Source organism: Phalacrocorax carbo, chromosome 8 (genome assembly GCF_963921805.1).
Source record: "Phalacrocorax carbo chromosome 8, bPhaCar2.1, whole genome shotgun sequence".
In the NCBI taxonomy this organism is placed as follows: Eukaryota; Metazoa; Chordata; class Aves; order Suliformes; family Phalacrocoracidae; genus Phalacrocorax; species Phalacrocorax carbo.
Window position 1 is genome coordinate 1529286 of NC_087520.1, and position 12066 is coordinate 1541351.

Below are 12066 nucleotides of genomic sequence, written 5' to 3' on the forward strand. Positions count from 1 at the left end.
TCTCCAGGGAAGGGACCCCACAGCCTCCCTGGGCAGCCTGTGCCCCTGCTCTGGCACCCGCACAGGGAAGGGGTTTGTCCTCATGTTCAGGGGGAACTTCCCGTGTTCCAGCTTGTGCCCGTGGCCCCTTGGCCTGGCGTTGGGCACCACTGAAAAGAGCCCGGCCCATCCCCCTGACACCCACCCTTCAGATATTTATAGGCATTGATGAGATCCCCCTCAGCCTTCTCTTCTCCAGGCTGAACAAGCCCAGGTCTCCCAGCCTTTCCTCATCAGGGAGATGCTCCAGCCCCTGATCCCCTTGGCAGCTCTGCGCTGGCCTTGCTCCAGCAGCTCCCTGCCCTTCTTGAACTGGGGGGTCCAGAACTGGATGCAGCACCCCAGATGGGTCTCACTAGGGCAGAGTAGAGGGGTAGGGTAACCTCCCTTGCCCTGCTGGCCACACTCCTTTTTATGCAGCCCAAAGGTGCATAAAACCGATGCACAGCAGAGCGGCAGACGGTGACACGCCACGTGCCGCAGGACTCGCGATGCTAAAGGCAGGTTTGCATGAATCCCTGCCCGCGGCTGGGGAAGGAAAGGTTGGGTGAGCAGAAGCGGCCAGGTCCTCCTGGGCACCCTGCCATGAAGGCAGGCCAGAAATGGGAAGGTTTTGCCTCTGAGAACGCCGCTCAATAATCTTCCAAGAGACAGATGGTCTTGTAACTCCAGAAATCCACAAGCCTCTAACAGAGCATTAGAAACCTGTAAGAAGCAACTGTTCAGAAACACCCCAGAAGTCCCATCAGGCTGTGCTTCACTTCTTCAGAGCTGGTGGAGCAGTCCTTCGGTGGCAGCAAAAAACTAAAAGGGCAGGGAGGATAAAACAAGCGCTCAGAGCCACCACTGGGAAACATTACTGCAAAGACACGGCCAAGGACTTTAACAAAATAAAAGTGTTAAAAAAATAAGAGCGTTTCGTATTCTAGCCCTCTTTGCTGGGCATGGAACAGCAGCCGGCCTGCCCTCCCAAGGAGAGCCGCCCGCCGCTGCCCTGCTCAGCAGGACGGTGCGGATGGAGCCGGTCGTCCCAGCGCTTGCCCGAGGCCGGCCGATGGAGGGGCGCACGGCTGCCGCTGAAACGGGCTAGCGGTGAATTCTGGGCACTCTGCTACCCACCCCAGCCCTTCCCGTGCGCTTCTGAGGTTCACCCCCCCTTCCAAAAGAAAAGGCGGACGCTCCCTGGGTATCTTTTGCACGTACGCACTTACAAGAACGCAGGCTGGCAATTTTGTGGCCTAAAAATGCAGCCCATCTAGTTACGGGGTTAAACATCATCTGGCCCCACGCCACCTTCCACACAGCCCCGCGCAACAAGAAATGACTGTGAGAGGAGAAACTAAAACCCTCACAACTCCATCTACCTCCTCCACTGAGTTTTGGCTGTTGTTTATTTTCTAAACCGTAACACATCAGCGGTTCAGCTCTGCAAACAACTGTCAAAGCCTGCAGCAAGTCGCAGGGAGGCAGCCAGCCAGGAGCACCCAGTATTACACCCAACAGCTAGTTTAAGACTAAGGTGTTGCGCTTATTTTAAGCTCTCCGAGGCGATTCTCAGGAGGCTGCATACCGCGATCTGGCTGCTGCTGCCTGTGTTCGCAGCACCCACCTCTGATTTGGCCTCAGCCAGGTTTAAGCGCTCGGAGCGGCCGCCCATGCACCCAGCACAGGTCTTTGAATAATGCAGGGGACACAGATGAGGTTAATAAATAAAAAGAACAGAGGACAAAAGGCACAAAGCAGGCACCAGCCAAGGTGTGGGTTAGCCGCAGTGATGCGCCCCGCACCGGAGGCTTCGCAGGTATGCATTGCAAAGCTACCGCAGCAAAGTCCTTTTTTAAAAGGATTTTTAAAGCCACAACCTTAAATCTTCTGCTTTTCGTAATCACACAATTTAGTTTGAAAACTTCCCCCGCTCCAGCTGAAGTATGCATCTATGCTAGAAACACAGCACTTTCTGTTCTTGTTTTGCCATGTTTTCTAAGGAAGATGTTTTCTGCAAGGGCAGGATAAAGAAACTCAACGCTTATTTAGAAACAAACCCCCCTCCCTGGGGCTTTGGTGGCCACGGCAGCCAGCCCCGGTCCCTCCGCAGCCGCAGCCGCAGTGACAGCTCCTGGCATGGGACAGCAGCCCTGCTGACTCACCAAGTACAACTCCCGCCCAGAGCAGTTTTTCCATAAAAATAAAACCAGCCCTAATAAATAAATGCATTCCCATAGTAAAACCCCGATTGGTGGCTGGGAAGGAAGAGCCTTTGCCCTGCAGCAAAACAATTTCCCTCCCGGTTGGTGAAGGAGGACCACGTTCGAGGGAAGGCGAGTGTGCGAAGGACCGCGTTCCCCGTGGGAGGAAGACGGGGGTAACGGCAGCGAGGCGGGGACTCCTCGGCCCGTCGCTGCTGTGACACCCATCGCGCCCAGAGGCTGGGGATGCAGCACACGCTCACGAGGGAGATTTAGGATCTGGCTCAGCTCCCCAGCAGACCTGGGGGCTACCCGAGCATTTAGAAGGGATCCCAGAGGCTTTTATAAACAAAAGCTGAAACAAACATCTCTAATTTCACAGATAGTGCTCACAATTTTTAGCACCGCACATTTAAAGGCAACCTTTGAATGCATCGGCGCTCACTGCAGCAAAAGGAAAACAAGAAATCCCCCACGCTTGCAGTCCTTAACATTTGTACTCCAACAAGTCTCCCACTGAGATCAGCAGGAGTTATTTCCACAAGAACATCAGTTTTCAGCTTAATAAGAAGCAAGAGCATCAAAATGACCCAACTCCTTTCCCTGCAGGCGCTTTTGCAGGGGGTCAGGAGCTGTGCCACAGCTCCCATGCAGTCAGGAGCTGCCGTGCCCAACGTGAAACGTCACGCGCGGGGACACCCCGCTTGGGCTCTACCAAGGCTTAAAGGATGAAGGTGGAAGCACTGAACCCAGCTGCAGCACGTGGGAGGGAAGCAACTAACGATGCAAAGGTTTGGTGGCGTCACCGCTGTCCCTTGCCGTTGGCTGGGCTGGAGAGCAGCTCCGAGGAGGGCATCGCTTTGGGGCAACACAACGTCACAGCTTTCCCTGAGCACGGACCAGAGTTTGGGACCTTGTGAGCAGCTGTCACACCCTGCCCAGTTCACAGCATGTGTGAGAGGGTGACACAAAGCCACCGTGGGCAACCCGCTGAGCCACGAGACAACATAAAGGAAGATTTCAAAGCGACACGAATGCCGAAGGGCTCATCGTGTGCCCGCTCTGCCCAGTGCCCTCCCTAGGTGGGCACCCGACTCACGACAGCCCCTGACAGCCTGGTGGGATGGTGAGGCTGGACAGGACACGGGTCACGGTGCCCACCCTGCTCCCGCGGGCGAAGGGCGAGAGACGCACCAGCACCTAAAGGCACCAGACCTCGGAATAAAGCAGGAAAAGGCCTTAATTAATGAAGGCATTTCCCCTGCGTGGAAATCTCCACCAGCCCGCTTTTTTCCAGCAATGCATTTAGTAGAAACTAAGGCATAGGTCAAATTCTGGTCTGGAGTAGTTTTTAATTTACTAACCTTTGCTGTTGTCCCGTTAGGGAAGCAGAGGTCCCTTTCTCGAAGGGAAAGAAACACTGAATCCGGGAGTCTTTTGTACTTGTTCTCTTACAGAGTTTCTTGTTCAGAAAGACATCCTTTTTTCTTTCAAGGAGGAAAGCGGGACTTCCTGGCCTCTGCACACCTGGAATTTTACAGCTCCTCAGCTGCAGGGTTTGAATTTTGGCGAGCGATGGCTCCCAGCTCAGGCAGCTGATCAGCTCGCGGGCAGGCGGCCAGGAGAGCCAGCCCCTCCCGAACGCGTCCGCAAACAGGACAGCCCTGCTCCACCGCCGACAAAAGTTACAGAAAACAGCGAAGAACGCAAGAAAAAAAACCCCCAAAGTTCCCGAAGCCGAGCTCAAAGATGGGTCTCACAGGACCGGCAGAGAATTTCGCAGTGTTTGAAGGAGCGCAAAGGGCAAGGCACCCTGCGCCCTTCCCCGCTGCCGTGTACCCTAACCGTGGGTCCGGTAATGACAGGGGAGCACCAGAACCCCTTGCACGGCACTGACAGATCCTACAGACCGACTGCAGTGTGTGTAGCTGCCCAAGGCTTCCTGCAAAGCCCAAATTACTCAGCTGGTTAAAAAACACAGAAGCGGCTTTATACGGATACTATTTGGGTAGTCCCGCAGAGCGGCAACGGCAGAGCCGCCGGGATACTGGCACCATTCAGACACCCTGCCCCGACCCAGGCTGCAGCCCGTAAACAGCCACAAGGCAGGGCTGAGGGGTAGACCCGCTACTGGCAGCCCTCCTCGCCCTCCTCATCCTCGCCGCTGCAAACCAACACCCCCACGGAGCACTGACCACCGAGGGCAAAACGCCACGGACCTGCCAAAACCACGGGCGCAGACTTGTGCTCTGGGGTGAGCGGGCACAGAGGGGCTGAAGTGACATCTGTACATACCGTTTGAAAAGAACAAAACAAAGACGCTTCGTTTCTTATCAAAAGGTTGGATTAAAGGTATTTCATTTAAATATTTGGGATTATAGAGAAGAAAATATTTGCCTTGTGGTATTATTCACCTCAAGACTTGCTTGTCAACCTTTAGCTCAATATTGACCGAGAACTTGTGTATTCTTGCCTGTGTAAAAATGATCACATCATCGCTGGATTTGCGGAGAAGCACCAAATGCCGCAAACAAAGCCAGAGCCATCGGAGCCGCTGGTGCTACCCTGCCCATCGCCGTTTCACTCCACAGAATTGTGAAGGCCCCTTAACTGGTGGCAGGCAAATGGTTCCACTGCCAGCCTGCTCGCTTAATTCCTGCGTAACAGCAAGACGCCTCCATTCCCCAAAGCCCCACATAGCTTTAACTGGTTTATTCTGCTGAACTTCTCTATGATTTCCTTTAAAAAAGACATTATTAGGAAGAGGCAACTCTTGGAATCTGAAAAACTGCGAATTTGGCAAACAAATCCTGTAAGGTCACAGCAAGACTCGGGCTCACAAAGCTTGCTGTATTAAAAGTCACATCATTTTTTCCCCTTGAAGGATAAATAAAAAACATCCTGTTGGGGGAATGGTATGTGACTGACTTCCACAGCTTCGACCGACAGCACGGGCAGGAGATATCTACACATCTTTACCCAGTACATAACATACGTAACAGGCGACTTCCATTTAGAGGCGTCCTACCTCTTTTGGCTGCTCTATCCTGCCACCACCACGCTCCTGGCAGGCGGCTTTCTCGCAGTAGGTAAATCCACAGGCAGCAGGCGAGGCACGGAGCTGAGCCTAACAAACCCTGCTCCCCAGGCCAAGGCCAGGCGAGGCCGGCAAGCGGCCGGGCTGGTTGGGTACAGATGCAGCTCGTGGTTTTAGTGGCAGCAATGGTGAGGAGAGAGGCAGAGCGGATGGATGACAGCCAGAGCCTGTCCTCTGATCACGCACACACTCACACAGGCAGTCGTGCCAGCCGCCCGCCGCGTGCTTACCCTTCTGCCCCTGCAAACCACTGCAGGCAGGCGCCTGAGCCACCTCCACACGCTGGCAGCGAGGGCTGCGCCCCAGAACCCCCAAACCCCAACCCTTGCCGTCAACCAAGCCAACAGCAACAAGTTCCACCATCTCTACCAGTACCTGCCCTGGCACTTACCCATTTCGAGTCCTTAGCAACCCTTCCACTGATAACCAGAAATCAGCTAAAACAAAAATGTCGCTGTCTAATCTCAAGGGACTGGGGACTTCTACGGTTGAGTGGGAACTGGAAGTGTTTGGAGCCTGTGGGAGGACTGGAGGGGTGGGAAGGAAGGTCTCCCTTAACTGAGAAGGTCACTGCATACAGCAAGGCCATAAACCGCTGCGGAGGGAGCGGATTCCTCCCAGCCGATGCGCAGGGACGGGCAGGGGCATGCCGAGGAGCGCTGGGGGGAAAATTGGCTCCAGCTTGCAAGGACTGCAACGGCTCTTGAAGATCTGAGGAGATCTTCACATGTACGAGGAGGGGAGGTTCTGTGGGAAAATGCTATCGGGCCCGGCAGAGCCGCGGCAGGAAGGAAACTCCCCCAGCAGAGACGGCCATCGGCGCGAGGGCTCAGCTGTGTCAAGTTCAGGGGACTTCATAAATAACTCGGCCGTCCCCAGGGAGTCATTGCTAAGGTCGCTATTTTTTCCCTTGAACTTTCCAGATGAAGGAAGCAATCGCAGAAGCAATGGCACAGATTTGGCCGGAGATCAACTGTACTGACAACAGTCATAGAATTGAAACTCAGAAGAAAAGACCTTTGTGTTTGCTGCAGTTATCACCAGATGGGTCAAGCAGTTCAAGCAATAATGCGGAGTTCTGCTCGAAAAATATCCCACATGTGCAAAATAATCAGAGCTGAAACTTGCGGGAAGGTATAACCCCCAGTAACTAATTCCACTGCTTGGACCGAGATAAAAATGCAGGGCACATGCTAGCGCCCATTAAAAATTAAAATGTTAAATTGTATTCTTCAACAAACTGCTGGGATTCAGAGTAAGAAACAGCCCTGATTAAAGATTAAGGACAGAGAGCCTATAAAACACTAATTACTACTGTACTTACAGTGAATTTGGCCTGTTGGGTTTAATTACTTCTAGTTCAAGATCACTTGAGTTCAGGCTGGGCTGGGGAGCGCTGTTGGAGTTGAGGAAGCTGTTTACGTTTGAAGAGATGACGGATTCCAGGCTGGAGTTGATGATACTGTTCCTGTTCTCCTCTGAAAAAACATCAAAACCCAAGACTCGTCAGCCACCAGACACCGCCGCCACTGCACGCAGAAGTAAAGAGCGCGCTGCTGCAAAGGCACCGAGCGCTCCTAGTCATAAACCCTGCCCTAGTGCAAACGGGGCAGCATCTTACCAGACCCCAGAAGACAGGCAGTTAGTTTACAGTTAGTTAGTCATGTTTTCTAGATATTATACATTAAACCGTAAGAAATACCAGGTTGTCTTTTTGTTTTTTTCCTTTAGATGCAGCTACATTTTAAATGAATACCATTTTTAGTAAGAAAATATTCACTTTTCTCAAGGCATTAATATTTTATATTCCCACAGACATCCGAAGTACCGCACAACCTGAAAAAAAAATTAAAATGCAAACTACATACAGGAATGGATTTCTCTGTGACTGAAATCAGCCACCAAGGGAGCGAGCACTTGTGTGACCGAGCAGGATAACATTTGAGAACAAGAAAAGGACGGATCACCTGGTTAAAGTTTATTTCAGCAAAAAAATGCTTCAGCTGGGACTTGACAGCACCTATCGATCTTTTCTGGCCAGGTCCCTAATCCAAAAGCAGCAGAGGAATAGGGGAAAGGGGTCTCCACTCCATTTCTTCTTAGCTCTTTGGGAATACAGAGCAGCTGTGGGTGAGGAGATCATATTCTGCTCATATCTGATCCGAAATAGCGCCTCATGCCCGCTCCCGCCGTAGCGCCGGCTGCGCTGCGGCAGGGAAAGGCTGGCACCGCTCTGCTGACAATCCGGAGGCTGCTTAGGTCTCGTTTCCCTTGGTCACAGTCTGTTAGGAGATTTCCCCCCTTATTTGTGTAACTTCAGCGGTGAGGAGTGAAAATATTACGCACCCCAAACTGACATCCGCAGCATGGGCTCCCTCCTCAGCTCTGCGCTGAATTACCTAAAATCACATTAATTCATTTTCATAAGATGCCTTTTCTGTATAAGCGGTAATTGTAATTGTGAGAAGCAATTATCATCACTGATGGCACGGAAAGCAGCCCCACTGCGGAGAACTGCTACTTCTGTGATGATGTTTTCCTGAAAGACAGGCACCTGCTAGAAAACACAGTACGTCCTACTTCAATGGTAAGTCTTTCAAAAACTATTTTTTCAGTGCGCTCTAATATGATCAAATTACTACTAAAAAGCACACAGTAATAGGGAATCCCTTATTCTCAATCCCTTTGATTTGTGCACCTCTGCTTGCGTTAGGAGAATGTTAATACTTATCCGTTTCCTGTACACATTTAAAGAAGGATAAAGCAGCGTAAGAGGAGCTCCTGGGACAGATGAAAAGTTAACCCTGAATATACAGCAGAACGAAACCGCCTACATTTCCATAAAATACCTTGGCAGTGGTGTTGTCTCAGGCGTTGAGGGGCGTGTGGAGACTCTCTGCCACTGCTTCAAAGAGCAAAGCCTACGCTAGCAAAAGGTTTGTGGCTGCCGGGGGAAGAGCAGAGCCCGACGCTCCTCGGCACCCGCCTCCGCCGGAGCTGCTGCATGTTCCTGGTACCTGGACAGATTCGGAGCACCCACATGGCAGCGAGACAGGGCTAAAACTTGGTTTAGCTCAGGTTGAGCTTATCTTCCAGATATTAGCCAAAGCCAAGGATGTGTTAATTATGTTGACACATGTTCAACACGCTCCTGAAATGGCATTTCATTAATCTGGATCTCCAATAAGCCACCAAGGGAACAAGCAGCACATACACTTCTCTGTCCCCTGCTTTGCTCCTCCATTGTACCGAGTTGGATTGTTTTCCCCAGCCATGGCTTCCAACTCGCCACCGTCTGACATGCCAGCAGGAAAATACAAATGATCTCGTCAGCTTTGAGCCAGAGGGTGGCTCAAACGACAAGCCATGCTTTCCCTAAACCCAGCTCATAATGAGGAGCGATTTCCCCAGAGAGGCAGGTCCTCTGAGCTTGCAAAAGCCCACCTGGGATTATCCACGCAGAAGATAAGAAGAGGCAAAAGTGAAGCAAAGCAAAGCACTGACCTCCACAAATATTGACAGGCAGACGCGGGAACCAGCAGATGAAATAAGAGAGAAATTAAGCTGCCTACGGACCTAAAAACCCCAAAAGGGCAATCCAAACCACTCTATTTTTACTTCTCCAGTCCAGGTTTAAGCAGCGCTGTGACAGTCCACCTCCATGGTGCCCAAGGCCGGGACCGGCCAGGCTGAGCCCCCCCGGGCTGAACGGCCGTACCGCAGGCTGCGAGGAGCGCGGACCTGAGCCGCTGGAGCGTGGTCTAACAATACGTCTTATTATTTCCAAACATTTTCTGCCCAAGGCTGAAGTCCAAAAATAAGCTCCGTAAGCCTAACAAATCAGTGTCAATTGTCCGCCTAATCTCAGAGCTAGCTACCAGCCAATATTGAATTAAAGTCCCTATCAGCCAAGAAACTGGAAGTGTTTCATCTAAAGAGGAAGGGAAATGAGCGGCAGAATCTGAAACTCTGGATGTATTTTATTTCCTGCCTTTTAAAAGGCTGATACTGTATTTTGCTTCATGCTTTAAAAAGCTGATGTGCAGGATTCTTTGCCGTGAGATTTAATTTGGTCTTACAGCCACAAGAGCAGAACCGCCCATCAGCTAAAGTGCGTTTCTTCGTCTTGCAGAAGGCCGAAGAGCCACTTCGCAAACCGCCGGCAGAGCCGGGTGCGAGGGGGGGGTCTCGTTGCAGACCACCGACACCCCCTCGCAGCACGGCCCCGGCTCCTGGCTGCACCTCCTCTCTGCCGGCACCGCGGCCCAGCTCCCGCCGCCGAGAGCTGCCGTTAATAAACCAAACCAGCAACTTCTCTCCAAGAGCCCCAAAACTACCTCTCTGGGAAGGAGGGCCTTAAGGGAGAGCTGGACTCTCATATTTTTTGCAGTCTTCCCTTCATTAACAACAAACTCTCCCGTTGCTGAACTGGGGGACTATAGGGAAGATGGAGGTGACCTCTTTAGCAAGGCCTGCTGCAACAGGACAAGCAGTGATGGGTTTAACCTAGTGAAGGGTAGATTTAGACTGGATATAAAGAAGAAATTTTTTACTGTGAGGGTGGTGAGACGCTGGCCTGGGTTGCCCAGAGAGGTGGTCGATGCCCCATCCCTGAAGACATTCAGGGTCAGGTTGGACGGGGCTCTGAGAAACCTGGTCTGGTTGAAGGTGTCCCTGCCCATGGCAGGGAGTTGGACTAGATGGCCTCTAAAGGCCCCTTCCAACCCAAACCATTCTATGACTCTATGATTCTTTGGGCAGCCAGTCCCAGTTCCCTCTCTTCCAGCTCAAGAACCAGCAACACGTCAAAGCAAGGCTGAGTTTTCACCGCTTACCCAAACCCTTGTGACTCTTAATGCAAAGTAAGTCAAGCAGAGCTGCAGGAGCCTCGCCGAAGCCTCCGGCTTCCCCGGGCTCACCTCCAGCAAAGGCCACACCTTGCCAGATAGCAGAGCAGCAGCTTCTGGCTGATATCCTGATCTAGGGCGCTTTGATAACAGTTGTCCACAGGGGCTGCAGAAGCGATGACAAAAGCTCTCTGCACAACAAAATACAAGCAAGGTGCCAAAACACTCTTTATAACGACGCACTGATAAGGACAAAATGGTGTATCTGCTGTGTTAACGGCACTTGTTTCACCATGTCCGCTCAGTTCCTGGGTCAGCACTGGATAAAAACATGAATGTTTAAGAACAAAATAATCACTGTAATTATCTAATCTACTCTCTTGCATGATCTTGTCTGTCAAACCTTATAATTTTTGACTTACACACAGCCTTGTATGATGAATTTTAGTTAAAGTTTTAGAAAGATATTTGACTTCAATGAATGGAGACCAAGTAATGAAAAATTCACTGCCCAGCTTAACTCCTTCTAATGGCTAAATTGCCCTCAGTCTTAAAAAATGTGCACTGTTTCCATTTTGATTCTGTCTAGCTTCAATTTCCAGTTACGAGATATTATTACGTCTTTGTTTCATAGCTGACTGACTCCTGCAGCACGCCTTCGGTGTTCCCGTCGTGCCTGGGGCTCCTCTGGGCCATCTTTACCTCTTCCAATGCACATTCTGAGGCACGAGCACTCAAGTGACCAGGTACCTCAGGGCTCCCTGCCCCTCACCCCGGAGACAGCCGCCTGCAAAGGGAAGAGGCGCTTCCACCAACGCCAGGCACAGCCAGCGCTCTGCGACGGGGCGGCCGCCGAAGGTGCCAGCCGTTCCTGTGCCACAGCGGAGCTATTTCTATGCCACAGCTCAGGACACGACGGAGACGCGGTGCTTGGCTTGAGCTGCCGTCCAAGCCCTCGCGCTTCAGCCTGCCTTGGAGCCTTGGCCCGTCTCTGGACCAGTAAGAAAGGAAACCTCACATTATTCCTCAACTGACACGTGCAGCAGGGATGGCAAACACTGAATAAAATGGTAGTGGCTCCCCGTAGACACAGGAGGTTACAGACCGTCAGGAGAAAAACTGAGAAAACATTGCTTTGCATGGGAATAAATGCAGAAATAAATAAATGAACTCAGTTCCTCTTCTAGGCAAAGGGAGGATGGCACACGAAGGCTCCGGCAGCCGGGCGACTCCAGAGTGTAACAAGCAACTGCTTAGTTAGAAGCAAATAAATTACTGAGGCTGAAATTTTTCAGAAGCAGCTTTTGGTATTTGAGGCTGCACTGAGAGTCGTGTGATACGCTATTTCCAGAGCACGTTTTGGTGCTACCACTGCTTCCTTAAACCCACGTGTATCGTTATGACATCCTCCGAAATAAGAGTGCCTGGTAATTAACGGTAACTCAATCAGAGGCGGACGAGCCCACGTGTTTCGAGTCAGCAAAGTACACGGCAACCACTCGGTCCGCCTGGTGGTTTTAAATCCTGGGGAGATGGGTTAACGCCAGCCTTCCCCTGCTCCTCGCTCCCTGTGCACACCCACCAGCCCCAGCAAAGCCAGCCGAGCCCCCGAGCACTTGCTCTGCTCACCAGGTTACTCTCCTGCCTTTTTAGCAACCGGCCGGTTCCAGGAGCAGCTCGACGCGAGGGCCGGGAGCGCATGGCCGGGAGGAACGGGAGAGCTGGGAATTGGGCTTACGCTGTAACGCGAAGCAACAGCCGGAGCAGACACATTACTGCCGCTCCATGGGTAGGGACGGGACACTGAGTCTTTCACCTTAATATCCGGAGCATTAATTAGTGACAGAAATGGAAAGATGATCTTCAACATTTTTAAACTGCCGTGGTACATAATCCT

General features: G+C 51.7%; 1 protein-coding gene across 6 annotated transcripts in view; it reads right to left on the reverse strand.

Annotated features, from left to right (window-relative positions):
* The window catches only part of ARHGAP26 (Rho GTPase activating protein 26), a 183526-nt gene that overhangs the window by 28567 nt on the left and 142893 nt on the right, over positions 1–12066 (reverse strand). For all 6 annotated transcript variants that reach the window (XM_064458239.1, XM_064458235.1, XM_064458236.1 and 3 more), the window contains one exon: positions 6647–6800. In XM_064458239.1, the coding sequence (XP_064314309.1) occupies positions 6647–6800 (154 nt within the window). The remainder of the gene's footprint in view (positions 1–6646; positions 6801–12066) is intronic.